The 27689-nt window shown below is 55.6% G+C and overlaps 2 protein-coding genes across 6 annotated transcripts; one reads left to right on the forward strand and one right to left on the reverse strand.

Annotated features, from left to right (window-relative positions):
• The first annotated feature begins 1297 nt into the window (after positions 1-1297).
• Positions 1298-14807, forward strand: LOC101833388 (calcium homeostasis endoplasmic reticulum protein). 2 transcript variants are annotated; one of them, XM_005087089.3, is made up of 18 exons: positions 1298-1426; positions 1700-1873; positions 4827-5011; positions 5755-5892; positions 5966-6117; positions 7436-7580; positions 7664-7753; positions 7872-8130; positions 9448-9620; positions 10891-11326; positions 11977-12215; positions 12347-12480; positions 12786-12872; positions 12951-13094; positions 13168-13284; positions 13450-13544; positions 13645-13830; positions 13906-14807. In XM_005087089.3, the coding sequence occupies exons 1-18, from the start codon at positions 1402-1404 to the stop codon at positions 13944-13946; spliced, it is 2820 nt and encodes a 939-aa protein (XP_005087146.2). In that variant the 5' UTR covers positions 1298-1401; the 3' UTR covers positions 13947-14807. The 2 variants fall into 2 exon arrangements, with proteins under 2 accessions (XP_005087146.2, XP_005087147.1); XM_005087090.3 differs by having other exon boundaries at positions 7469-7580.
• On the reverse strand, positions 14748-27597 carry CUNH19orf44 (chromosome unknown C19orf44 homolog). Of its 4 annotated transcripts, none has more exons than XM_021223611.2 (9): positions 27464-27597; positions 25552-26266; positions 23204-23477; positions 21188-21261; positions 18569-19046; positions 16975-17070; positions 16014-16180; positions 15174-15255; positions 14748-15053 (listed from the first exon to the last, which is right to left on the reverse strand). In XM_021223611.2, the coding sequence occupies exons 1-9, from the start codon at positions 27502-27504 to the stop codon at positions 15019-15021; spliced, it is 1962 nt and encodes a 653-aa protein (XP_021079270.1). In that variant the 5' UTR covers positions 27505-27597; the 3' UTR covers positions 14748-15018. The 4 variants fall into 4 exon arrangements, with proteins under 4 accessions (XP_021079270.1, XP_005087158.2, XP_012981466.1 ...); XM_005087101.4 differs by having other exon boundaries at positions 14748-15068; positions 27464-27595; XM_013126012.3 differs by having other exon boundaries at positions 14748-15068; positions 27475-27586.
• Positions 27598-27689: the final 92 nt, after the last annotated feature.

The raw sequence follows: 27689 nt of genomic DNA on the forward strand, positions 1-27689 counted from the left end.
TATAATATTTTTATGTATTATTATTGGTATTTTGCATGTATGTATGTCTGTGTGAGGCTGCTGGATCCTGGAGTTACAGACAGTTGTGAGGTGCCATGTAGGTACTGGAAATTGAACCCAAGTCTTCTACAAGTGCTTGTAACGGCTGAGCTATCTCTTCAGCCCATTGTCTGGCTTTTACACTGAGTTTTTGGACCTTAACCCAGGTCATCTTGCTCCAGAGTCAAGCACATTACCACCAAGTGATCTCTACAGCTCCAAGATCAGGACATCATAAGGGTTTTCACAGCAGACAAGACAGATTCTTCTAGAAGGGCACAGGGAATCTCAGAACTTTCAGGACCCCTGGCACACTCAACTGCATCTTTCCTCCTCTTATAAAATCTTGGCGTGAGCCGGGCGTTGGTAGCGCACGCCTTTAATCCCAGCACGCGGGAGGCAGAGGCAGGCGGATCTCTGTGAGTTCGAGACCAGGCTCTGTAGACCAGGCGACTTGAACTGCCTGCCTCGACTCTGCCTCGTAAGTGGCGTGGCAAACTAAGATACATTTTTTTCTTTTTTAAAGCCATTAATATAGCTCAGTGCTTGCCAACACCCCATAACCCCGATGCACGCCTGTGATCGTAGCACTCAAGCTACAAGATCACGCCAACTTCCTGAGACCCAATCTCCAAAAAGCAGAAGTAAATAACAAAATATGGCCGCACACCTTTAATCCCAGCACTCGGAGGCGGAGGCAGGTGGATCTCTGTGGGTTCGAGGCCAGCCTGGTCTACAGAGCGAGTTCCAGGACAAGCTCCAAAGCCGCAGAGAAACCCTGTCTCGAAAAAAGAAATAAAAAAATAAAATACGTAAACAAAGGGGCTGGCTGTCCACGGCTGCTTCCAGTTCTGTTTCCCTGGGTCACACGAGTCTGCAGTCGCCAGGACACACGTCGTTGCTCTACTTCTGAGGCTGATACTGGGGAGCTGGGCGCCCCCAAGTGCAAAACTCTTACCCGAAAGACACAGATCGGAACGGAAGGACCCGAGCCGGGTCGTGTGATCCGCCAAGTCTGCACCACGCAGGAGGCTGCGAAGGACGCAGAGGCTCGGACGCTCCCGCAAGGACGCAGGAGAACAAACGACAGCCGGCGCCGCTCCACCGCGTCGCGCCTGCGCCAAGAAGCTCCCACGCATGCGCCTCGCTAGCCCTCCCGCGCGTGATCCCTCACGCAGCCTCTTCCCGCCCTCCTCCAGTCCTCACTTCCGGGGTTTCCTAGCGACGGCCGTAAGTGGCGCGCTGCAGCGGCCCGCGAGGTCGTCGTAAACGTCTCCCTTCGCGCCACTTCCGGCCGGCTTCTGCGGCCGGTGCTGGTGGGCGATCGTGAGGCTCCGGAGGACGTTCCCAGCGGCTGCAGCCATGGAGATGCCGCTGCCGCCAGACGGTGAGGCCCATACCTGAGCGGAGGTCGTTAGGTTCTCCCCGCGTGCCCCCGCCGGCCGGCCGTGCCTCTCCGAGTTCCCGGGCCAGAGACGAAGCGCGCCGCGGCCTCGCCGCTCCTCCCGCGGCCTCCCCCGTGGGTCCCCGCATTCCAGCGCGCGCTTGGCCCCACTCAGGACCCGTACACCGCCGCCTCGCCGCGGCCCGCCCCAGAGGACCCCGGCCCGGTCCCCGGGCTCGGGCTGCTCCCATTGACGCCTTTTCCTCCGTCCTGCAGACCAGGAGCTTCGAAATGTCATCGACAAGCTCGCTCAGTTCGTGGCTCGCAACGGGCCCGAGTTCGAGAAAATGACGATGGAGAAGCAGAAAGACAACCCGAAATTCTCGTTTCTGTTCGGAGGCGAGTTCTACAGTTACTACAAGTGCAAGCTGGCTCTGGAACAGCAGCAGCGTGAGTCTCCCCCGCCCCCGGCCGCCCTGGATCCAGTGTGGCCCCGCCGCAGCCTCTTTCTTTGGGGTCGCGTGTTGTGTCCTCTGCGAAGCCTGTTCTTTCTGTCGTCCCCGGGGCCCTGCACCGAGATAGATTGTTGAGTCTGTGTGTCATAAGGAGTCTTGGAAGTGTCATAGATTGACTTCCCGGACGCCGGGTCGAGAGTTCCTGGATTGCCTTTGATGACGGTTTCTGCAGGAAGGCGGGAAGCAGAGGCTGGGCAGCCCGTTCTGCGGGCTGAGGCCGGAGGTTTCTGTACATTTCAGATACATAGATCAAGAAGTTTCTCCTTTAGTTTTTGCAACGTTGTTTTCTTTTTTTAATGGTTTCGACACAGAGTTTCTTTGAATGTCCTGGAGCTAGTTTGTATGCTAGGCATCCCTTAAACTCTACCCCTCCTGACTCAACTGTATCTTAAATGCCCAACTAGGTGGTCATAAAGAAAAGCATAGTTTAGAGCCGGGCGGTAGTGGTGCACGCCTTTAATCCCAGCCCTCGGGAGGCAGAGGCAGGTGGAACTCTGTGAGTTCGAGACCAAGCCTGGTCTACCGAGCGAGTTCCGGGACAGGCTCCAAAACAATACAGAGAAACTCTGTCTCCAAAAACCAAAAGAAAAAAGAAAAAAAAGCATAATTTAAAAAATAATAAAAATAAAAATTTTAGAGCCAGGTGTAGTAGGCCAACCCTTTAATCCCAGCACTCAGAAGGCAGAGGCAGGTGGATCTCTCTGAGTTTAAGGCCAGCCTGGTCTACATGTCAAATTCCAGTACAGGCAGGACAGTATAGACCCTGTCTCAAAACACTGGAAAGAAAAGAAAGAGTTAGGAAGCATAACTGGTCTTTGAGGGTCTGACACTGTAGCCCAAGTTGCTCTGGCTCATGTTACCCAGGCTGATTTCCAGCTCAGAGCAAACCTGTTACCAGCTTTTCGGGTGGCAGGGTTACAAGTGTAAGGTGGCATACCCCAGTTTTGAATGATAACATGTCAGCATCTGTCATACCCTGGGAACTCTCCGGCCTCTGGATAAGCTGTTGAAATGAGTGCCTGCCCTCGCAAACCATGGGTATTCAGGGGTCATAGCTGCTGAGCCTCAGTCAGACTTGAGCCCACGGAGCACAGAGGCTTGAACAAGCCGTGTGTTCAGAGAGGAGCCACCGATGGCCATAAGTGGGAACAGAGTTATGGAGAGTTTTGATAGACCAAGGTGGGCTGGAGTCTGTCAGTCATTAGGTTTTGTTTCCTGTTTAGTTTAATGTCACCAGTAGGGTGTCTGATTGTTCCTTAGTCCCAGAGCACCAAGCTCATAACCATCCTAAGGCAGCAGAGAGCCACAAGGGAGCTCCAACACAGCAGGCTGGGGCTGGGGAGGAATGATTGCTAGTCACCCTTATGAAGGGGTTCAGCATGCCATGGAGGCAGGCGGGGTCACGGGTAGACCCCTTGGGGATGGGGGAGGGGCGGCAAAGTGGGAGGAAGTTTTGACAGCTACACAGTCACTTGTTGAGGCATAGACTTAGTACTGTAGCCGAGGAAGGAAAGTGTATGGAAACCATGGCAGATTGGGAGCTGGGGACAGGAAGACAAATCCGAGAGCCAGCCAGGGGCAAACCGGAGGTTGGAGGGGACACAGTGGGGAAGGTTGGAAGTCCAGAAGAGGGTTTGCGTTTGGTTACAAGGGAGACATGGGGTAGGGAGGACCTGCTTGCTGAGGAGCTGTGAGTGCCACCTGGAAGTTAGGCTGAGAAGGGGCTGCAGCGAACTCAGGATTGTGTCACTAACCTTGGGCTGGTCTAGAATGACGCTCTGGTAAAGGACTGGTGTTGAGTTTGTTTCTTAAAACTTCAGGTCCACCACCGCCATGGCAAGTTCAATAAAAAATAGGAGCTGTGGGGTGTTGCCTGTGTCAGATTATCACTCAAGGCAAGACTGGTCCACAGGCCACTGTCTGCTATGTGCAGAGGGGTCACTCTGCTACAGGACACGGTGGGCGACACTGCTGCTGCTTAGTGTGAGGGGTGTGTACACCCTCATCTGGATGCACTGCTCTACCAGCTAGAGTGAAGGAACAAGACCCAGACTTGGTCTGGGAGGCGGTGCAGTGAGCCTGGGAAAGCCCAGTGGTGCCATGAGCGGAGGCCTAGGCCATCATTGGCTCTTCCAAAGTGGAACTTCCTTCCTAAAAGAGTGTGGGATTTACAGCTTAAGCCAGGCAGACTTGTGGGTGCCACTAAGGTCCAAATGACACCTACTTGCTTTGGTTTTGTTCAAAAACCATTTCCTTTGAGTGAGCCTCAGAGATGTCCAGAGTGTGGCCATGTTGTTGGGACCAGGCAGGGCCCAGAAGTGGAGGGTAAGCAGGCTGTTTTGTTGAAGTCCTATTTGCAAGCAGGGACTCTTCTCCAGATACACTGATGCCTGGTCTGGCCAGCACTGGGGACCAGACACTTACTGTCATACCAGTGTGTTATTGCTGGGTCAAGCTAGATGGACCCCAGATGCTGGTCCGAGGGCTTCAGATTGGAAGAATCACCCCAGGAGGTAGGGCCGGTCTTGGGGGCACTCCAGCCCTGTGCATGTGTCTTGAGTGAAGGAGGAGATTAGGGACCGGCTGCATGGGACAGACACATCCCTGGGAGAAGAGCCACATCTACAGCAGTGGCCCCGGCCTGCAGTCCATAGGAGCTGAGGCTTGATAAGAAGGGGTGATGGGCAGGCTCGGCCTGTGTGGAGAGTTGGTGAAAAGGCAGCTCTGATGGGCTCCAGTGAGGCCAGGCACAACAGGAAAGCACGGCAGGTTGGTCCTATGAGGTGGAGAGTAGACCTTCTTCCATCAAGCCCTTTGTGGAGGCCAAACCTCATGCATCAGGGAGCCTGGGCTGACATAGGCTCATGGGCCCCTCTCTCTCTCACTAGTCATCTGCAAGCAGCAGGCCCCAGAGCTGGAGCCAGCCGCAGCCATGCCCCCCCTGCCACAACCTCCGCTGGCTCCCACGGCGCCCCTCACGCCGGCCCAGGGGACCCCGTCAATGGACGAGCTCATCCAGCAGAGCCAGTGGAGTCTCCAGCAGCAGGAGCAGCATCTGCTGGCCCTGCGCCAGGTACAGCTATTTCTCGGGCCAGCGACCAGGGGTTACCTTCCAGTAGGACTGTGGGTCATTCACAGGTGTTTCTGGGTGGAGTTGTACCCACCGTGGGGGCCACCACTTGGTGGTGGCCCGGTGCCTGCCAGCCTCAGTGAGTAGGGCGGGCCCTTATTGGGCCCGTCTGTTAGGCTGGTCTTGTTGCCAAATTGTTTAGGGATAAGAACCAGAAATGAAAGCAGTGACCCAAGGTCCTGAGTGCCAGCGCCACTTGGTGTTTCCTTGCTCGCCCCTCACACAGCATGCATGGGTGCTCGCCCCTCACTCAGCATGCATGCATGGGTGCTCGCCCCTAGTTGTAGACTGGACGGTGAGGTCTTGGGCACCAGAACTGGCTTCTACGTCTTAACCAGCTTGGTTGCCAGTGCTTAACCATTTGTTGCTTTGGGTTTCGTTTGGTTTGATTTTGAGACAGCGTCTCAAGCCGTCCTGGAGTCAGTCTTCCTGCGTCGGCCTTCCGTGGGCTAGAATCCCAGGCGCCGACCCCATCCGTTGACCTCACTCCTGCCTTGCTCTGCCTGCTTGGCTCCCAAGCACCCTGCCTCCTCGGCTTCTCCTCCTGTTAGCGGAAACCAGCTCTGTCCCCTGCCTGTCCCCCCTGCTGTGGTGGTGTGCTGTCACTGGTTATGTGTATACTAAAGACACACACCAGTGTGTCTGCGCGGGCCCCTGCTCACACCTGTCCCTCGTGGCCTTCCCAGGAGCAAGTGACTGCAGCCGTGGCCCATGCAGTGGAGCAGCAAATGCAGAAGCTTCTGGAAGAGACACAGCTGGACATGAGCGAGTTTGACAATCTGCTCCAGCCCATCATTGACACCTGCACTAAGGACGCCATCTCGGTGAGGCTTGGTGTAGGGTGGGGGTGTCATCACCTGCCTGGGCGAACACTCGCTCACCTGGCCTGACTCCCAGGCTGGGAAGAACTGGATGTTCAGCAATGCCAAGTCCCCACCGCACTGCGAGCTGATGGCGGGCCACCTGCGCAACCGCATCACCGCCGATGGAGCGCACTTCGAGCTACGGCTGCACCTCATCTATCTGATCAACGATGTGCTGCACCATTGGTGAGTACGTGATCACTTGGGCTGTAGCCCACACGTAGGGCCTCCCCTCACCAGACCACCCCCTGCCAAACAAACCCACAGCACTGGGCCACCGCTTGCCCTCCCAGGACCGTGGCTGGCACCTCCACAAGGCAGGCCTTGGGCTCTGCTGCCTCCTCTCTGCCTCTGCAGCCATCACGTGTCTGCTTCCGTCTGCACAGCCAGACACCTGGCCACTACATTGTGGGGACCCTCCCCTCTCCTCCGATGTGTCCTGGGGCTCCTTTTGCTGACTCTCTGCCTATCAGAATTCTCCTGTGCACTATGGCCCCAGCCTCCTGGGGCCTGGTAGGTGCATCTCTGCATGACTACCGGGTGAAGTTGATGGAGGAACCCAGAACTCTGGCCAGAGGCAGGTGCAGGAGTGCCATGTAGTGACACATGCTGACAGTCAACCAGGCTGGCTGCCTCCTGCCTTTCAGCACGGAGTGGGCATGGCTCCTGAGAGCAGGAGAAGCTGACCTGCTCTCTCCCTCCCTGCCTCATCTGCCCTGCCTGGAAGTGAGCAGCGGCTCCACCTCCTCCGCCCTCCTGCTCTGTACCCTTTCCTCTCACAGTGGCTGCTGCTGCCTCAGGGGATAGGGCCCCTGCTCAGACGGCCTCTCCCCCACTCCCTGCTCCTCTCTACACCTGGGCTCGCACAAAGCTCTGGCCTGCACTGCCTTTTGTTACCCCGCTCCTGGCCGGCCCTTCCTGCCCTCTGCCCTCAGCTGTGGGAGCTGAAGCTGCTAGCCTCTGTGCACCTCTCCTGGGTCCACATACGGGCCATCTGCTGAGTCACTGCAGTGCCAGAGGCCTGGACCCACCCTACTGCATAGCTGGAGGCCCTTCCTGGGTTGTTTCTACGCTTTGTCCTCCCTCGGTGGCACTGGGCAGGAAACCCAGGGCCTTGCACATGGCAGGCAGATGGGCAGGCCCTGGGCTGACCATAACCCTCATGGGTGGTTAGGCTCCCAGAAGCCTCAGTGGCCCTATGGGGCCAGGGAATGCCTGCTGAGCAGGTTGTTGGATCTGCTTTTGCACAGTGGTGACCAGGTCCTGACCACAGCAGCCCCGTTTCCCACTTTACGTGCATGCATGCCTTCTGGGGCTCTTCTGATGGTGGAGGCCTGGTTCTGCATAGCCAGCCCTGGGGTGCACACTTTCCTCCACCTGCTTCCCAAGACAAGGCGCCTGCATTGTAGGTAGTCCTGCCTGGTTGGGGGGAGCCATTTCCTGAGGAGAGGGTGCTGTGGCTGCAGCCGCATGGTAACGGGTGCGTGGCCGGGTCCCGCCTCAGGGCCCTGACGCGCGGAAAGTCTCTCCCTCACAGCCAGCGCAAGCAGGCCCGGGAGCTGCTGGCTGCCCTGCAGAAGGTGGTGGTGCCTATCTACTGCACCAGCTTCCTGGCTGTGGAGGAGGACAAGCAGCAGAAGATTGCCCGGGTACGGTGCTGCTGGGGTTGGGTAGGTGAGCGGCTGGGGCTGGGTGACGTGGCTTTTACCTCATGACTCTCCCTCTGCACCAGCTGCTGCAGCTCTGGGAGAAGAATGGCTACTTTGATGACTCCATCATTCAGCAGCTGCAGAGCCCTGCCCTGGGCCTTGGCCAGTACCAGGTGAGTGCCTCACAGCAGGGCTGCTCACCAGCACACGGAGGCTGTGGCTGCGTCTGGCACACTCTTTGGCTATTGGGCCCCAGCCTGGCACCCTGAGTGGTGGTGTTGTTTCCACTAGGCCACTCTGATCAACGAGTACTCCTCAGTGGTGCAGCCTGTGCAGCTGGCTTTCCAGCAGCAGATCCAGAGCCTCAAGACACAGCATGAAGAATTTGTCAGCAGCCTGGCCCAGCAGCAGCAGCAGCAGCAACAACAGCAGCCGCAGCCACAGATTCAGCTGCCTCAGATGGAAGCAGAAGTGAAGGCCACACCCCCGCCAGCAGCACCTCCCCCAGCCCCAACACCTGCCCCCACCATCCCACCAACCACCCAGCCAGGTATGAGGTTCCCTCCACCTCCTCAAACTGAACCCCCTGAATGTCAGGGAGCGCTGTTCCCTGGATACCTGCTCCATAGTCCACCCACTGCTGGCTCGAGTGATCCGCTCAGGTGTGCCCGGGCGGCAAACACTCCCAGCAGGTCTGCTCTGCATGGTCCCACGAGTAGAGAGGAGGAGGCAGGCTAGAGCCTTCACCCACACTTGGTGTGTAGTTAAAAAGGTGTGGTCCAGGGCTGAGTGAGCTCAGCGTGTACAGCCCAGTCCTAAAAATACACATGTTTACATGTCTGTATCTCATGTTTGTGGTGTGCATGTGTATGTGCAAAGGACCACTTGTGAAGGAACCTGGATAAGGTCTGAAATGCGCACGAGGAAACTGAGGCAAGAGGACTCCGAGTTTTAGAGCAGCAAGTGCTTGCCATGCACGCATAAGAACCTCATTTAAAGTCAGGTGCACGTCCTTAGTCCAGCACTTGGGAGGCAGATGAAGGCGGATCTCTGTGAGTTCAAGGCCAGCCTGGTCTACAGAGCGAGTTCCAGGACAGCCAGGGCTACACAGAGAAACCTGTCTCAGAAACCCAAAAGAGAGAAAAGGCTGGGTGCAGTGGTGTGTGTCGGCTCAGTGCTGGAAAGGCAGCCATAAGCAGATACCTGGAGCTCACTGGCCAAGCAGCCTCGCTCAGTCACTGAACCCTAGATCCAGTGAGACATTGTGTCTCTAAAAGTGAGGTGGGGACCGGCAGGTGGCTCTGTGGGTAGAAGCACTTACGGGCTCTGATGACCTCAGTTTGGTTCCTAGGGTCCATAGGGTGGCAGGAAAGTTGACTTCTTTTTTTTTTTTTTTTTTTTTTTAAGATTTATTTAGCGCATGCAGTGTTCTGCCTGCACACCAGAAGAGGGCACCAGATTGAATTATAGATGGTTGTGAGCTACCATGTGGTTGCTGGGAATTGAACTCAGGACCTCTGGAAGAGCAGTCAGTGCTCTTAACCTCTGAGCCATCTCTCCAGCCTGATAGTTGACTTCTGATTGCCACACGTGTGCTGTGTGCACACCTGTAAACATACAGATGAGGTCATTAACAAAAGGAACGTGATAACTGTGTAAATTGTAGACAAGACAGGGACATGTCGTGAGCATTGAGTGTCCACTCATATTCCTAGAGGATGATGGTTGCAGCTTTGGCAGTGATGGTTTTCAGTGACCTTAGGAACACAGTTCAGCCCTGTTCTGGGCTGGGTTGGGGGTTCTAGAAACCCAACAGTCTCTCCTCCTACTGACTGGCTACCTCTCCCTGACTGTCACCTGTGTTTAGATGACAAGCCTCCCACCCAGATGCCTGGCTCTTCAGAGTATGATGCCTCGGCAGGTGTCCAGGACCCTGCAGCTGCTGGCCCTCGCGGTCCTGGCCCCCATGAGCAGATCCCGCCAAACAAGCCCCCTTGGTTTGACCAGCCTCATCCTGTTGCTCCTTGGGGTCAACAGCAGGTATCTGTTTGGGGCGTGTGCGTGGCTGATGAAAAGGCCTGCTCTGTGTGCACCTGTGGGGTCCTATGGGGCAATAGGCAGGGGTCGTTATGATAGCTCAGGTCCTCCTTGGCCTGTCCTCACTACTGCACGGAGGGGTGGAAGGGAGACCAGAGGTGCTGAGCTGCTCCCAGAGGTGCTGAGCTGCTGGCTGCAGTGCCAGGACTCTGGTGGCTCAGGATGGAGGCTTCCAGACCAGGGCAGAGGGGACATGGTGCATGACCAGAACTGCGCTGGACTTTGCCCTCCATGGGGCCTGGCCTGGGACTCTGACTATAGAGGACACTCACAGTGCCAAGGATGTGACTCTGGGCTGAGAGCTGCAGGTCTCAGATCTGAACCCCACACCCCTTGCTGTCAGGGTTACTTGACAAGAGATGTAGACAGGACCCATGTCTCAGTGCTGTCTGTGAGCCCACTGGATAGGCACATACATGGCAAGTCTTGAGACAGGTGGTGACAGGCTTCGTCTGTGTAGGCTTCCCAACCAGGGCGGCAGTCCACCACCAAAACTTGAGGCTAGGGGTGAGTGATCAGTCCGTGTAGATGGTGAGGTACTGGATTCCGCCCCTAGACGTGGGTTAGAGAGCCCAGTCTTTGGAAGGCTGAGGCAGGAGGATTGAGTTCCAGGCTATCCTGGAGCTGGAGTGGCATGTCGCCCACACTTCCCTTCCCCCAATGAAAAAAGACCTTGAGCTGACCTGGCTTCTTATCCTGCCTTCATGGTACCTTAGACATCATTCCTGTTATTGGGAACCCAGCTTTCTGCTTCTCTTGGAAGCTAGAGGAAAGAGCTCCCTACCAGCCTGGTGTGGATCGCCACGCAGCTGCCAGGCCTTGCAGTGGTGGAGGACCTGTTAGCCTCTCTTGTGCCAACCTAAGAAAGTCTGCCATCCATGTTACAAGAGGTCAGGGCAGTAGCTGGGAACATCTTGAGCCACGGGCAGCTGTTCTGTTTAAAGAAACAAGAACAGGTGTCCCAGGCTGATTTCAGACAATGTTCTGGGCGAGAGGGCTCTCAGGTACAGAGTGGGGTGCTTTAAGGCATATGGCCCAATTTGCTGGGGTATTTTGAGGCAGATGTGTCCCACTAGGGATCTGGTACCTGTCAGGCCTGGGGAAGAACACACTGGGCCCTGCTTACATGGCCTGAGGCAGCGGATTGTTGACTGGGACCTGGGAGAGGGAGGCAGCTGGAAGCCTGGGCTCACGTCTGTGCTTTGCCTTGCAGCCCCCAGAGCAGCCCCCATACCCGCACCACCAAGGTGGACCACCCCACTGCCCGCCTTGGAACAACAGCCATGAGGGCATGTGGGGCGAGCAGCGCGGGGACCCTGGCTGGAATGGGCAGAGAGACGCCCCCTGGAACAACCAGCCGGACCCCAATTGGAATAACCAGTTTGAAGGACCATGGAACAGTCAGCATGAGCCACCACCCTGGGGTGGCGCCCAGCGTGAACCGCCTTTCCGGATGCAGCGGCCCCCTCACTTCCGTGGGCCCTTCCCCCCCCACCAGCAGCACCCACAGTTCAACCAGCCTCCACACCCCCACAACTTCAACCGCTTCCCACCCCGCTTCATGCAGGACGACTTCCCCCCTCGTCATCCTTTTGAGCGGCCGCCCTATCCTCACCGCTTTGACTATCCCCAAGGAGACTTCCCCGCAGGTGAGAGGGTAGGGTGACGTAGGAAAGTCTGTCGGGTACCCAGGTGTGCCTGGCTGTGGGTGTCGAGGAAGTCCTGGGCATGAGATGGGTGTGGAATAGGCAGACAAGGGCGGCTTTCACCCTGTCCCCCACTTAAGGGCCGGCCCCCCACCCTGCCCCCACTCAGGGGCGGCCGTCCTTTGCCTGCGGGTACTTCTGGCACTGCTCTCCCGCCCTCACTCGCCTTGCCGTCCTTCCCTGGCTGCTCACTCATCTGAGGCTGTACCTGTGTCTCTTTGGTTGTCGTGTCAACCTGAACTGCACACAGAAGCCACAGACAAGGGTGTGCCTCAGTGGTAGAGATCCACACCCTACCACACGGTCCTCAGGGCAGTTGGGTTGGAGTCCACCAGAGACCTGGTAGCCATAACCTCGTGTTTTGAGGGCAGCTGCTAGCTTGCCTGTGCTTGGGTGCTGGCAGAGAAGGGTCTCAGCACATTCCCGTTGAGGAGGTAGACATTGAGCTCGCTGCCCCTGGGTGCAGTGGTAGCCCTCCAGTGTCGTCACTGAGTCCCCTAGCTGCACCCGTATCTGAGGGTCCCAGACCTCCCTTGACCCTCTCACCTCGTTTGACCACCCCAGCAAGCTGGAGACAATGTTTTGTTTTGCAGAGATGGGACCCCCTCATCACCACCCCGGCCACCGCATGCCGCACCCTGGCATCAATGAGCACCCGCCCTGGGCTGGGCCCCAGCACCCTGACTTTGGTCCTCCTCCCCACGGCTTCAACGGCCAGCCCCCCCACATGCGGCGACAGGGCCCACCTCACATCAACCACGATGACCCCAGCCTGGTCCCCAACGTGCCCTACTTCGATCTTCCAGCGGGGTTAATGGCTCCCCTTGTGAAGGTGACACTGGGCACGGGTAAGGGCGGGAGGAAGGGAGACTGGCGTCAGGCCCCGCCTCTGCCTTGCTGCTGGCTCCCGCTGGGTGGCCAGGGGGCTCTGCAAGGCACAGGCAGCAGCTTCTTCTCCTATAGCTGGAGGACCACGAGTACAAGCCTCTGGACCCCAAAGATATCCGCCTGCCGCCACCCATGCCACCCAGCGAGAGGCTGCTGGCAGCTGTGGAGGCCTTCTACAGCCCACCCTCGCACGACAGGCCGAGGAACAGGTAGGGAGGCTGGGCCCCAGGCCTGACTGGGTCCCCATCCTATGTGAGGGCTGCTTCCTCCGAACACTTTTACCCTCAGGTGCTGGGCATGAACACTGGCCTTGTGCCATCCAGCCTTGACCCAGCAGCCACTAAGAACAGCAGTGGGCATGTTTATGAGGTCACCTGGGATTTGGCTGCCCACCAGGTCCTCCAGTGGGAAGGTCTGGACGCGAGAGCCCCAGCAGCCTCCTGGTTAGCTTCCTCCCTGTCCATTATGGCCCGTGGGGACCGTCCTGGGTCTCAATGGGGACCTTGTCTTACAGTGAGGGCTGGGAGCAGAACGGCCTCTACGAGTTCTTCCGAGCCAAGATGCGGGCTCGGCGGCGCAAGGGCCAGGAGAAGAGGAACAGGTGAGCTGGGGGCCAGGGGACAGCCGTGTGGTGCGCTGGACCCAACTGCGGCCGTCCTCACTGGCATTTCCCCTGCAGCGGCCCCTCCAGGTCACGCAGCAGGTCCAAGAGCCGCGGCCGCTCATCGTCGCGCTCCAGCTCGCGCTCCTCCAAGTCTTCGCGCTCCTCCTCCCGCTCCCGCTCGCGCTCCCGGTCCCGCTCCTCCTCCCGCTCCAGGTCCAGGTAGGCATGTGAGGGCGTGGGGACGCCCACGCTGGCAGCTCCTGCAGGCCCCCACTGTCCCATGTCCCCACAGAAGCCGCAGCCGATCACGCTCCTCCAGAAGCCGCTCGCGCTCCAGGTCCAGATCCAGGTCCAAGTCTTACTCCCCGGGGAGGCGGCGCCGCTCCAGGTCTAGGAGCCCCACCCCACCGTAAGCCACTGGTGTGGGGCGTTCAGAGGCACCCCTGTTCTAAAGGGCACTCAAGACCACCTGGGCCAGCCCACGGGCCTTCCCACTCGCTTAACCGGCTGCGCACGGTGCTCTAGGGCCCATTGCAGGGGTCACTGGCTTACCACATGGCTCCCTTGATTCCAGCTCCGCAGCCGGCCTGGGTTCTAACTCAGCGCCTCCCATACCAGACTCAAGGCTCGGAGAAGAGAACAAAGGCCACCAAATGCTGGTGAAGATGGGTGAGTCCTGGGGTCAGTGCCGGTTCCCAGAACGCTTGACCGTGATGGGATCCTGTGGGCGTGGTCACCTTGCCATGCACATGTTCTTTACTCCCTGAAGGCTGGAGTGGGTCTGGTGGCCTCGGTGCGAAGGAACAAGGCATCCAAGACCCCATTAAGGGCGGCGACGTCCGGGATAAGTGGGACCAGTACAAGGGCGTGGGCGTGGCCCTGGACGACCCTTACGAGAATTACCGCCGCAACAAGAGCTACTCCTTCATTGCCCGAATGAAGGCCCGCGATGAGTGTGAGTAATGGTGTCGGTGGGCGGTGTGGACACGGCTTCGTGCTGGAAAGGTGGGTGACGGCCTTGTTCTCACAGTCTCCACGTTTGGGGCACGAAAGGAAGAGAAGGAAGACTAACGGAGGCCTTGGGCAGCGCTGCTCAGTGTGGAAGGGGCTCTGGCTCACGCGTGCCCTGGAGGAGGTGCTGCAGATATCTCCGCCTCTCAGTGCGGTGACAAAGCTCAAAACCAAGGCAACCCACACCCAGAACCCCAGCCCCACCCACGGTGCTGCACAGCCCGGAGCCAGGGAGTGCGGAAAGCCACCACACTGCCATGATGGCCGGAAAAGCTCAGAAGCCCAGCCTGTGTGCAGAGGCCAGAAGCAATTTCATTTTGGTTCCACCTGGTTTTGTTAGAAAAAATGGAGGCTGACCCCAGGGGTGCAGGGGTTGAGAGACCCCTGACTCCTCAGTTCACGGTTTAGGTTTATTTTTATCCCTTTCCTCAAAGGTCAGCTGTTTGCTGTTACCTGGACACAGCATTTAAGGGGACAGGGTTGAGCCTCTCGGGTCAGGAAAAGATGGCCTCCAGAGCCCTCCACCCAGCACAGCGCCTCAGCTTGCAGCTCCCGCCTGGGGAGCCCAACGCCAGGGAGGAGCACCCCAGAACATGGAGGACAGGGTGGGGCACCAGCCAGCACCTCCTGGGCTCTCGTTTGATTTGCATACCCCAGCCATTCCGGCAGGGAGGGAGCCGGGAGCATCTGGGGCTGTGGCAGTCTGATGCCAGTTGCTTGTAGAGACTGATGAAACGTTCTTTTCCATAAAATGCAGAGCCCTCTACAACCCCTCAGCACCACCTAAGACTTTTGTTTTAGATTCCCATAGCTGTGACGTGTGCAGATGCGTCAGACGTCAGATAAACAAGCAGACACATATGCTGTTAACTGATTGTGGATTTTACTGTTTTGCCTTCAAATAAAGCCTTTTGTAAAAGATCACTTTGTCCAGCTGTGGGTGAGGTGCACATGCCGTGGCGCAGGCTGTGTCCAACACCATGCTCAAAAGACCTGTCTCAGCGCCTGGCACAGAACACTCCCCCGTGGGCTGCTGGCTCCCTCTTGGATGATGCAGGCGCCCAGCATGCACGCACTGTCTGTTGCACTGACTCAGGGCTCCGTCCTGCTGTGAGTGGCCTGTAGCAGGTCCTCAGCTGTCCTCACGAGGTGTCTGCATGGTGGCCACTGTGCAGATGGGGGCTTAGAACCCATACGTGGTTGTTACTGAGCAGGGATGACCTGGGAGATCCCCAGCCTTGCCTGCCCCGCATGAATGAGGTAGACGGGTGCCCAGGTAAGCCTCACCTGCTGGGACTTGAAGCTCCTCCTTCACCTCCTCGAGGGCAGCCTCCATGGTCAGGGGTGCGGGCCTGTGACACCTAATGTACTGTAGAACACAGGATGGTAAATAAAATGATGCGTGCAGGCAACCAGGAAAGTGGTGTCCTGCAGTGAAGAGCACGGTCAGATTGGGAAGTATCAGTCCTAGGTAGGAGAGACGCCACATCAGACATCCCATTGTGACTGGGCGGGTGGGACACGTTTGGGAGGCTGAGGCTGGGGAATATAAAGTTCTGGGTCAGCCTGGGCTATACAGCAAGCACACAGTACCGGAGCCTGCAGGATGGCTGAGTGGGGCCCGATGACCTGACCTCAGTCCCCAGGACCACATGGGAGGGCACATTCCTGTCAGCTGCCCCTGACCAAATGAAACGGGAACTGGATATGCTGGCGTATGCCTGCACTTTGGAGGGAGGCTGAGGCAGGGGGCTTGCCATCTGTCAGAGGCTACAAGAGTGAGCCAGGTGGTGATGGCACACACCTTTAATCCCAGCACTCAGGAGGGGGATCTCTGAGTTCTAAGACCAGCCTGGTCTACAAAGGGAGTTCCAGGATGGGCAGGGCAACACAGAAACCATTTCCCCTAGAGAAGGGCAGGAAAGAAAGTAGGGAGGGTGCTCTCCTGAGTGACCCAAGAAACAAGCAGCTGTAGCCAGTCTGGTCTGGAAGGGCACAGGAGCCATCCCCGCCATGGTGTCCAGAGAGATGTCTGAGAGTACGGGCACCCCAGGCCCATTGCCAGCCTCAGGCCATCTCTGATGACCCCTCTTCCCAGAGCCGGAAGGTGAGTTGTGCCCCAGTTACCTCCTTGGTTTCCTCCAGGGTGTGATAGTGAAATGAGTCCCCATCCAGCGACTGCAGAAGGGACACGTGCAGATGGCGGCTGGCCTCGATGAACTGCCGTGTCAGGCTCAGCTGCTGCTTCAGCATGTCATTCAGTGCCAGCACCGCAGGGCTGTAGGCTGTCAGGGCTGCACCCACCCCGTCACTCAGTGGCTCTCTAGACACACGGGCCTGCAGGGGCACCCCTGAGGGCCACACCTCCCCCGAGTCCAGACTCCTGCAGACCTGCTGCTTTCTGGTCAATCTGCCCCTCCCAGCAATGAGACTTCCTGGGACCATTCTATGTTAGCCACACGACAATCATACATTAGCTCCACGAAAGGTCAAGAAAAGTCTTTCTTTAGTGGGGTGGGCATGGTGTCACATGTCTGTCATTGAAGAAGAGTATGAGGCACCAGGATCTGGGGCTTCAAGCCAGCCTGAGCTACGTGCTGAAACGCTCCACCCTCAAATACATAAAATGTTTGGTGTTTTTAAGAGACAGGGTTTCACTATAATCTCCTGCATTCAAGTGATCCCCCTGCCTCAGCTGCCCAAGTAGTTTTGATTACGGACTTTGGATTGCCAAGTTCCCTTAAAAGGGAACAAACCATGGTGAGGGCCGGGGAGGAGGGGAGGGAGAGGGAGCTGGGATTGACATGTGAAACAAGCTTGTTTCTAATTTAATTTAAAAAAGAAAAGGAACCAAACTGGCGTAGGGCAAAATGACCCAGTAGCGACCTTTTGACATTGCTGGGATGTGTTCAGGGCTTCTCTGGTGAGCTGGCCACCAGAGTTACTTCCAGACTCCTGGGTTTGATTAAACGTTGGTCTCCCTTCACCAGTGTCAGAAAGCGGTTCCAGCCTCCCTTAGGCTCTCCAACAAGATCCCCCCCTGGACTCTGCAAAGCTGGACCCGGGACAGAAGGACTGAGGCTGTTACCTTCTATAGCGTCCGCACTGACAACGTGACTGGCGATGGGTGCTGGGTCCACGTAGGCACCTCCGAGGGTGGGGCCAATGGCCGCCATGCCACCAGCTGGTCCAAGACAAAGACAGGCTGTTGAGTGCGGTACACGGACAATGAACCAAGCTGCTGCTGCCCATCCCTGTCTCTTTCTGGATTGCGTACTGGCTGGTTGGAAACGGGTTTGGAAGCCATGGTGCCCAAGTTTCCTTTGAGCTTCTGGGCTCCAGAAATCTGCCTGCCTCATCCTCTTGGCATCCAGGACCATATGTGCATGCGTGTGTGTGCCTGCGTGTGTGCGTGTGTGTGTGTCTGTGCCTGCGTGCGTGCGTGCCTGCGTGCGTTGTATGTGTGTCTGTGCGTGGGTGGGTGTGTGGGTGGGTGCGTGGGTGGGTGGGTGTGTGCCTGCGTGAGTACACGCTCGCGTGTAGACTGACCCTGATGTCAGGAGTCCCCACGCATGCCCACTTTATTCTGCATCTGGACGCAGCCTTCCAGGGCTGAAATGACAGGTGGGCCACCACAACTACCTGGCATTTACATTGGCTCTGCAGTTCCAGACCTCGAGCCTCATGTTTGCAAGGCCAGCACCTTCCCAGTCCCCACTGTTGACTTTAAAAGCGAATTCAGGTTTTCCCCCAAAGCAGGTGGGGTGTGGCTCAGTCCCGCACCATAAGTGGAGGCACAGGCCTATCATCCCAGCACTCAGGAAGCTTGGGCAGGAGATGAGTTCAGGGTCTGCTTCAGCTTCCTGTCCAATTTGAAGCCAACCTAGATCACATGAGACCCTTGTCTCAAAAGACAAACCAACAAGAAGCCCTAAAAGACACATACGTATGTGTGTGTGTGCGCGCACAGAACAAGGAGGAGGCCTAACACCTTCCAACGGCCAACTGGTCACTGGTGCCCTCCCCTCAGAAGAGCAGCTGAAGGCCCCTGGCCGCAACAAGGTCAGGCCAATGCACAGTGGAGCCCCAGTGGGGGTGGAGGTGGGAGCGGCCGGCGCAGGCGCTATGCGTGCTTGCAGCTGGCTAAGGAAGAGGGCCAGAGCAATGCTGGGAAGGGAAGGAGGCACTAGAGCACAGCTGGGAAGGAGAGAGACGTGGTGAGAAGAACGACCACCGGAAGACGTGGCCTCTAGGGTCACACTCATGACTGCAGCTCGGCGGCCCTCAGAAACTGCGCGGTCTGGACCACGTTTAGCGAGGACCTGGGTGCAGGGGGGTGACGACAGGCTGGTGGGTGGGTATCCTCCTGGCCCCTCCCTGTAGCATGCTTCTGGGCACCAGGAGCACTCTGCCGCAGGAGCACCCCGAATGTCCACAGACTTCACTGTCTTCCCAGGGTCTGAACTGGCCTTAGTCTTTGGCTCTGAAACCTAAGTTTCCGAGCTGGGAAGCTACCAGAAACACCCTAGCTGCTACCCCTTATCCTGGAAAGAAGAAACGGTGCCAGGATCCACCCCCCAGCTGGTTAATGACTAGCCCAGACTGGAGAGCCTGTGCTCGTCCACCTGTTCCCAAACACTGCAGCACCCCGTGGCCCAGGTTCCCACAGGTCCCCAGCTCACCCGTGCTCCACTGGTAGGCAAAGGCGGGGTCAAGCGTCTGCACAGCTGTCTCCTTCACAACTCTACTAACACCTTGGCCCCACTTTGTCCTCGATAGGGATTGTCCGGGAGGTGGATCTGACCGCCCCCTGGAAGAAAACTGTGACAAAGTGTCCTGTGTCCTGCTGAAGGATGCCTCTGAGGCCAAGGACCCAGAGGATGGCTCAAAATCCTCAGAGTAAGCGGGGCTGGCGGTGAGTGCAACGAGAGCCTCCACAGACTGCATGCTGGGCACGCTGTGAGACTGGGCAGTTGCAGCGGAGCTGTCAGCCAGATGCTCTGAGACCTCGGTGGTGAGACACTCCTCATCAGCAACCACAGTGGCCGTGCTCTGAAATACAGAGCTCTTATGCTGGGCCGCCCTCTGTTCTTCCAGTCGAGTGGGTGACGAGGGTGGAGAGCTTCTGCCTGACATCTCTTCCCTTCCAGAACCTTCCTCCTAAAAGGAGCAACGGCAGCAGAGCCAACGGGGATTTTAGAAAGCTGAGACAATGCCCCTTCAGTCAGGCACAGCAGCATACATCTGTGACCCAGAACTCTCAAGGGGACTGTAAATTCTAGGCTAGCCTGGGCTACATAGCAAGACCCTCTCTCAGAAACAAACAAGTAATCCAAGCTGAGCAGTAAACACCTTTAATCCCAGCACTTGGAGGCAGGGGCAGAAGAATCAGGAGTATAAGACCAGCCTTAGCTACACAGTGAGTTGGAGGCCAGCCTAGGCTACACAAGACCCTGTCTCAGAAAATGCTTGTAATCTCATCCCTTGGAACACAGAAGCAGAAGGACTACCTAGTTTAAAGTCAGACAAGGCTACAGAATGAGGCCCTGTCCTCCTGATCTCCCCCAAAGAAAAGAATTAGAAATATTTTTCTAGCCAGGCAGTGGTGGCGCATGCCTTTATCCCAGAACTCAGGAAGCAGAGGCAGATGGATCTCTGTGAGTTCGAAGTCAGTCTGATCTACAGAGTGAGTTCTAGAACAGAAAGGGTTACATAGTGAGACCCTGTTTCAGAAAACAAAACAAAACAAAACAGTGGTTCTGATCACTACTTTTTTGATTTTTGAAAAAGGGTCTCTCTATGTAGTCCTAGCTATCTGGAATTCACTGTGTCTGGCCTCAAACTCACAGAGATCCTCCTGCCTCTGCCTCCTGAGTTTTGGGATTAATGGAGTGTCCACCAGATCTGGCTTGATCATTTTGTTTAAAAATGTTCTTATTACATTTATTTAGTGTGTATGTGTGTGCATGTGTTATTTTGTGTATGCAAATGTGAGCACACGTGTGATATAGTGTGCACATACAAGTGAGTGCATGTATGTTATTCTGTGTGTGCACATTTGAGAGCATGCATGTTATTTAGTGTGTGTGCACTTGCAAGCATGTGTGACACTCCAAGGCCAAAGACGGAGTCAGTAGAAACTGGGGATTGAACTCAGGGTGCCAGGCTTGGAGGCAAGTACCTTGACCTGCTGAGCATCTTGCCTGCCATGGGGTCCCTTCCAGACTTAGTCTCTCTCTCCCTCCCTCCCTCCCTGACTCTCTACCTCCCTCCCTCCCTCTCCCTCTCTCTTTCTCTCCCTCCCTCCTCCATCTCCCTCCCCCTTCTCCCCCCCCCCCCCACTCTCTCCTCTCTTGCTCTCTTTGCTTTTTTTTTTTTTTGGTTTTTTTTTTCGAGACAGGGTTTCTCTGTGGCTTTGGAGGCTGTCCTGGAACTCGCTCTGTAGACCAGGCTGGCCTCGAACTCACAGAGATCCGCCTGCCTCTGCCTCCCGAGTGCTGGGATTAAAGGCGTGCGCCACCAACGCCTGGCTGCTTTTTTTTTAAGACAGGATTTCTCTTTGTAGCCTTGCCTATCCTGGAACTTGTTCTGTAATCCAGGCTGACCTCAAACTCCCAGAGATCCGCCTGCCTCTGCCTCCCAAGTGCTGGGATTAAAGGCGTGCACCACCAACACCCATAGGCTAAACTGTGGGACTCTTGAGATGGGAGCCAGAACATTCTTTGGATTATTGACCACTGCAGGACACTAAGCAGTCTCCCTGGCATCCACTCCTACAGATGCTAGTGCCCCGAAGTCAACCAACAGGTCCCTAAATGTTGCCAACGTCACCAGAGGGACAGGACTGCTGAGACTGAGCTTCATAGCCTAAACAGAAGAGTCCAGCTGCAAACTTGCTACACTTTAACAGACTTGTGGTGGGTGTGGCTCAGAGGCAGGTCACTTGCCCAGCACAGGCCACACCCTGAGTCTGTCCCCAAAAGTGTAAAAAAGTAAATTAGGGCTGTTGAGATAGCCTAAGTGGGAAACCCACTTGGCAGTCTGTGCTCCATCCCTAGGACTCCCAGGGTGGAAGGAGGGAGCCAATTTCATCCCCCACCCGTGTGTGAGGTGTGGCGCACAAAGCGGAAACGTGTGGGCCACACCTGTAGCCCCAGCACTGGGGAGGCAGAGGCAGGCGGAGCTCCGTGAGTTTGCACCCAGTCTAGTTGACAGGGGGCGCTCTGGGATGGTCAGGACTACATAGTGAAACCCTGTCTAATTTAAAACAAAAAAAGGCAAACTGATCCAATCATACTTACTCTCTGTTCCACGTCTGAGTTCTCTCCCTCAGCCAGTACCAGATCATCAACGGACAAAACATTAATTCTAAAATCTGTAATTAAAAAATAAGTGCACTGTAGGTGAGCCGGCTCTGCAGGTAAAGGTGCTTGCAGTCAAGCCTGACAGTCTGAGTTCAACCCCTGGGACCCACATGGGGCGAAAGGAGAGAGCTGACTTGCTAGTTGTCCTTAACTGCACATGGGCACCATGGGCTCCCTCACGTATCATACAATAAAGAAAAAGAAGCCAGGGGCAGCCGGGCGTTGGTGGAGCACGCCTTTAATCCCAGCACTCGGGAGGCAGAGGCAGGCGGATCTCTGTGAGTTCGAGGCCAGCCTGGTCTACCGAGTGAGTTTCAGGACAGCCTCCAAAACAATACAGAGAAACCCTGTCTCGAAAAACCAAAAAAAAAAAAAAAAAGAAGAAGCCAGGGGCTGGAGAGATGGCTCACTGGTTAAGAGCACTGACCGCTCGTCCAGAGGACCTGAGTTCAATTCCCAGCACCTACATGGCAGCTCACAACCATCTGTAACAGCTTCTGGTGTGCAGATGGACATGCAGACAGTGCACCCATATACATAAAATGTATAAATAAGTAAATCTTTTAAGGCACACGCCTTTAATCCCAGCACTCAGGAAACTAAGGCAGGTGGACGGATCTCTGTGAGTTCTGGGTGAGCCTGGTCTACATAGTGAGCTCTAGGACAGCCAGGCTATGCTGAGAGACCCTGTCTCGAAAACACAACGACATGAATCTGGGAGAGGGACTGATGGGTGGGGAGACACTCCCAGAATGTACTCCACTCGTGTATAAGATTGTCAAAGAACAAAACTACACAATTACTGAAGTGGAGAATACAGCTCTCTATCAAATGTCAGTTCTGTCCCTCAAGGCCCCTCAACAGAAGCATTTCCTGCCCTTCCTCACCCCACCCAGTGATGATGCAGCCCGCAGAGACCCCTGCAAGTCAGCCTCTGCTCTCTGAATTACGCAGCCTGGGCTGTAGCTCAGAGGTACAGCACTTGCCTGGCATGCATGAGGCCCGGAGTTCAATGCCCAGCACTGCTAAATGAACTAATTAAATAAATAGCTCAGGATGGGAAAAGTTTTTGAGATAAGGTGCCATATAACCCAGATGGTGTCAAACTTAGTAGGTACCCAAGGGTGGCCATGAAGCCCTGGTCCTCCTGCCTCTACCTACCTCCCCGGTCCCCTGCTAGGATGACAGATGGGTACCACCACAACTTTTTTTTTTTTTTTCCGTTTTACAGACAGGGTTTCTCTGCGGCTTTGGAGGCTGTCCCAGAACTAGCTCTTGTAGACCAGGCTGGTCTTGAACTCATAGAGATCCGCCTGCCTCTGCCTCTCGAGTACTGGGACTAAAGGCGTGCACCACCAATGCCCAGCTGCCCACCACAACTTTTAATTTTCTTTCTTAGATTTATTTATGAGTATTTGTATGTTTGTATGTGCACCACGTGTGTCTAATGCCTGCCGAGTCCAGAAGAGGGCGTCAGATCCCCTGGAACTGGGGTTACAGGCAGTTGTGAGCCACCACATGGATGCTAAGAACTGAACCTGGGTCCTCTGCAAGAGCAGCCAGTGCTCTTAGCTACTGAGCCGTCTCTCCGGTACCACCCACAGCTCTTGAGTGTGTTTCCCTGTCTTTGACCAAGGCTTGACTGTGGAGAGAGCAGACTCAGGTCTAGGGCTGGTGGCCTGTCTTCTCAACACTCACTGGTAGAGGTATGGGGACAGATAAACGAGGCACCAAGACAAGCTATTATCTCAAGAAAGCAAGGGATCTGCACTGTACCAGCCTCCGTCTCTACAGCATCGAGGGGAAGATTTTCAACTGACTGGCAGTTTACCCAGGCCTGCTGCAGATGTCAGACTCGCCACCTACACACCCACTGCCCACCGCAATGCCACGGGACAGCAGACTGGGCACACTGACGTTAGCCTCACCCTTCCCCCCAAAGTGATGGGTTACCATGGAGGCTGTCATCAGCAACTTCTGAGACTGGCTCCTCTGGAGATCTCCCCTCACTCCTGCTAGGGGAGGAAGCCAGCCTGATGCACCCCATCTTTGAAAATGCTGATTTTGAAAGGTCATTTGTGGTGGAAGGCGAGGATGTGAGGGAGGCTGTGTCTCCAGCCTTGAGAACCCACGGAGAGTCCAGCCGATGTGAGGGACGAGAAGGCTTTGAACCAGAACAGTCCACACTGAGCAGAGACGGGACTTCTGGCTGAGTTGGAGTCTGATCCTACTTTTGCAAAAAGAAAGGACTGAAGTTACCAAACTTAAATCACATAAACTCTTTTTTGTTTGTTTGTTTGTTTGTTTTTTGAGACAGGGTTTCTCTGTATTGTTTTGGAGGCTGTCCTGGAACTCGATCTGTAGACCAGGCTGACCTCAACTCACAGAGATCCTCCTGCCTCTGCCTCCTGAGGGCTGGGATTAAAGGCATGCGCCACCACCGCCCGGCTTCACATAAACTCTTACCATACCACAGAGCCACTGATGGCTCATGTTGCAAAGGCACTTGCTGTAAGTCTGAAAGTTTGAGTTCAATCCCTGGGACCCACGTGGTGAACAGAAGTGAATGGAACTTGGTGAATTGACCTCTGAGCTCCATGTACACACATGTACACACACACTCTCTCGCAAATACATAAATGTTTAAAACAATCTACTCTAAGGGACAATGACCAAGCAAGGTACCTGCCATTTGAGCATAAAGACATGAATTTGATCCCCGAATTGTGGGTATGGAGGTGTACACGTTTCATTCCAGCGCTGGGGAGGCTAACACTCACGGATCCCTGGGCTCACTGGCCAGTCAGTCTGGGCTCAGCAGTGAGCCCCAGGCCATTAAGACCTTGCCTCAGAAAGGAAGGTGGACAGTCGCTGAGGAAGGGCAGCCAAGATTGATGTCTGACCCCCACACACTTCTCTCTGATCAGCCATTTCTGGAGGTCAGCTACACATTTAGATGATGATGGGGTTGGGCATAGCTGGGGCAGGAGGATCTCAGGTGCTGAGGTTCTCCCCTGGGTTCGGATTCTTCACCCAGCCTAGGAGGTCAATGCAGGTACAGCCAAGGGCAACAGCGCCCCTGCTGGTCCCATCTAGAGGCATTCCTACCCAGCTCATGGGGTGAGCACCACATGAACGCCTTACGAAGAGCCCCAGGTGACAGCCTTCCCGAGCTGAACTGCTCCAGGGTCTCCCTGAGTGACAAGCACCTGCAGTCACTTGACACTTGCTCAGAGCAGATGCCAGGGACTTCCAAAGTGCTTCAGCACGCTTACGTCTGTAACTACGCTTCCGCGATGGTCACTCACAACTTAGCGTGTTGTCCTCTGTAAGAAGGTTTTTGCTACACAGAGAATACAAGACTAACGCATGTGTGTCCTGCATAGTCAGAGTCCTGTGAGACTCGTGGGTGAGAACCTGAAGGAGGGACAGAACCCATCCACACAGGGGACAACCCAGCACAGCCGTGAGCCCTAGGAGACATGGCTGATACCCACAAGGTGACTGAGAAAACATTCTGCGACAGCCCAGGCCTGCACACACAACAAAGTGATCAAAGGGGTCTTGTGAGAGCAATAAGGTTGTGGAAATCCCAGTGTTGCGGCAGGTGGCCTCCCTAGGAAGGCCCCTAAAACAACTGTCACGGCTGGACAGGGAGGCTGGACCGCTGAGGATGTCACAAGCTTTGGCTGCAGGACTTGGAATAGTAAGGCTAGGACTAAGCCCAGATGCACGCCTATAAGACAGGTGTTCAAAAGGCTGAGGCTGGCGGACCTCTGTTTGTCACTGGCCCCTGTCTGGGGGAGGAGATGTCTACTCGCCTGTCCCTGGCCATGGTGCCACACAACAGCTTGCTCCCCCTGGCCAGCACTCAGCTTCCCCACAGCCCAAGGCCACTCAGGCACCTCCAGTCCACAGTGGGCTGAGCCCTCCACATCAGTAAATAATCAGGACAATTCCTCAGAGCCCAGGGGTAGGCCCATTGATGTGGGCCATCCTTCGATTGGTTTCTCTCTTCCCAGGCAGCTTCTGGTTGTGTCAAGCTGTCAGTTAAAGCTAGTTAGGACAAAGCACTTGCTGCTCTTTCTTGAATGGCACCCGAGTCTGGCTCCCAGCACTCACATCAGGTTGCCTCAGAGCCGTCTCCATCTCTAGCTCCAGAGGATCAATGCACATGCGGGGTGTCACAGGGCACATATACGCACAAATGGGGGCCTCTGAGGGTGTAGCTCACTAGCCAGCCATCTGCTCTGTCCCCAGAATGACAGTTAGAAACATTGAAACCAACAAGAAAACCTTACCGAAGACAGTTTTCCATGATCGATCCTGCTGACTTTGGTGCTGGTGAGCCCCCGATTCCTATTTGTTTCTTTTTCTCCTGAAGAGTCCATCAAGCTTCCAAGCAATACTTTCATTTCCTCTTCGTCACTGTCGGGAACATCACATTTTCTAGCAGGTTCTTTCTGTCTGGGTAGTGGGATGTGCTTCTCTTTCTCCACTGTGGGTACCGGGGACCTAGCTTTAGGGGGTGGCTCTTTCTTCTTAAGAAACCTGCTGCCTTCCCCACTTGGCGCATCGCTCCTTGCTGTGGGGGTTTTACAGGCTTGCTTCTGGAAGGTTGTGTGTGGATGATGAGAAGGAAGACTCAGCTCTGTGATCTTCGAGTCAGACTCTGTGTCAGACAAAGCCGTGGGCGCCTGCTTCCGACTCCGGATCTTGGTTTCCATCCGGGCCAGCTTCCTAAGGGCCTCATCGGCTCTGGTTTTGGAGGAGATGGTTGGGGCCCTCAAGGCCAACCTTGGTCCCTTCCCTAGCATGGCCTCCTCTTTGGGCATCAAATATTTCTCATCCATCCTTTGGTTCCTCTTTAGGGTTCGGTTCAGCCCGGGTGCCATTTGGCCAAGACCTCGGGCTTGCATGCTTCTTATGTCCTCCATCCTTGAGTCCTCTAAGAACATATCTCTGAAGTCAAAAGCACCACGAGGAGGGCCAATGGGCCTTCTTGTGGAAGCCATTCTAGGAAAACCAAGATTGTATTTTTAGTTTTTTAAAGTACTTATTTTATTTATTTTTTGTTTCATTTTTCTTTTTCAATACAGGGCTTCTCTGTGTAACCCTGGCTGTCCTGGAACTCACTATAGACCAGGCTGACCTCGAACTCAGAGATTTGCCTGCCTCTGCTGGGATTAAAGAAGTATCACCACTGCCTGTCTAAAAGCATATTTATATATTATGTATACATCGTCCCTCCTGCATGTATCCCTGCAGGCCACAAGAGGGCGCCATATCTCATTACAGATGATTGTGAACCACCAAGTGGTTGCTGGGACTTGAACCCAGGACCTCCACAAGAGCAGCCAGTGCTCTTAACCACGAAGCCAACTCTCCAGCTTTTTTTTTTTTAAGATTTGATTGCATTTTATTTACTGAGCGTGAGTTCACCCTGTGGAGGTCAGAGGCCAACAGAACATTTGGTTCTCCTCATCACTCCCACCTTTCCACTGGGCCTCCCTGGCCCAGCACGGCTTCTTAAAGAGACTCCCTTATTCCTCTCCCGCATCCCACAGCTCCCGTGTGGCAGAAAATCAGTGACTGCTAGAGTTTGCACACAGTTAGTCTCCACACACGATGAGAAAGGAAAGGAAAAGACGCAGGGTCATAAACCTGGAGTTACTATGTGAGCCACTCCAAAGGGGCCCAAATGGAAATGTATGTGCATCTGCACAGATCATTCACAAAATACAAACCTGGGGACTCTCCTGACGGAGAGTCAGAGAGCAGGGCAAGCAGAGAGTAGGATACTACTCAACTTGAAAATCGGAGGACTTGCCCGCCACGACCTGAGTTTATTCCAGAACCCACATGGTTGTCCTCTGACCAAGCAAATGAATGTATACTTTTTTAAAAAGTTTTATATATTCACGGGCACCGGGGAGCATGACACGATCGCAATCTCAGCACTTCGAAAGTACAGCAGGAAGATCAGGAGTTGAAGGCCAGCCTCGGCTACACAGGGAGTTAGTTCCATGCCAGCCTGGGCGACCAGAGAAGCGAGGACTAACAAGACACAAAGGAACTAAGCATTGCACACTGCCGCCACGCAGTTTCCTCGCCCTTTGGGCAAGCCCTACGGGATCGCCCTCCAGACCGGGAAACTGAGGCGCGGGAATGGAGCTCCCTTCCCCGCACTACCCCGCTAACCCAGGTGCTCACTGTGAGGTCACCTCAGTAGCAGCGTTGGTTTCTTCCCGCATGGCCCTGCCGCTACGACAGCGGCGGGCTTCGGCCGCAAAGCGAAGGCCTGGGGGTGCCGTTGCCCCAGGAGACCGCGCCAGCGCCGTAGGAGACTACATCTCCCGTCGGACACCGTGCTTCGCCCACCAATGAGCGCCTCGGGTCACAATCGCGGGGCGTCACGGGAACGGTAGTTCCAGCGCGT

The sequence above is a fragment of the Mesocricetus auratus genome, unplaced genomic scaffold (assembly GCF_017639785.1).
Source record: "Mesocricetus auratus isolate SY011 unplaced genomic scaffold, BCM_Maur_2.0 Super-Scaffold_6731, whole genome shotgun sequence".
NCBI classification, from domain to species: domain Eukaryota; kingdom Metazoa; phylum Chordata; class Mammalia; order Rodentia; family Cricetidae; genus Mesocricetus; species Mesocricetus auratus.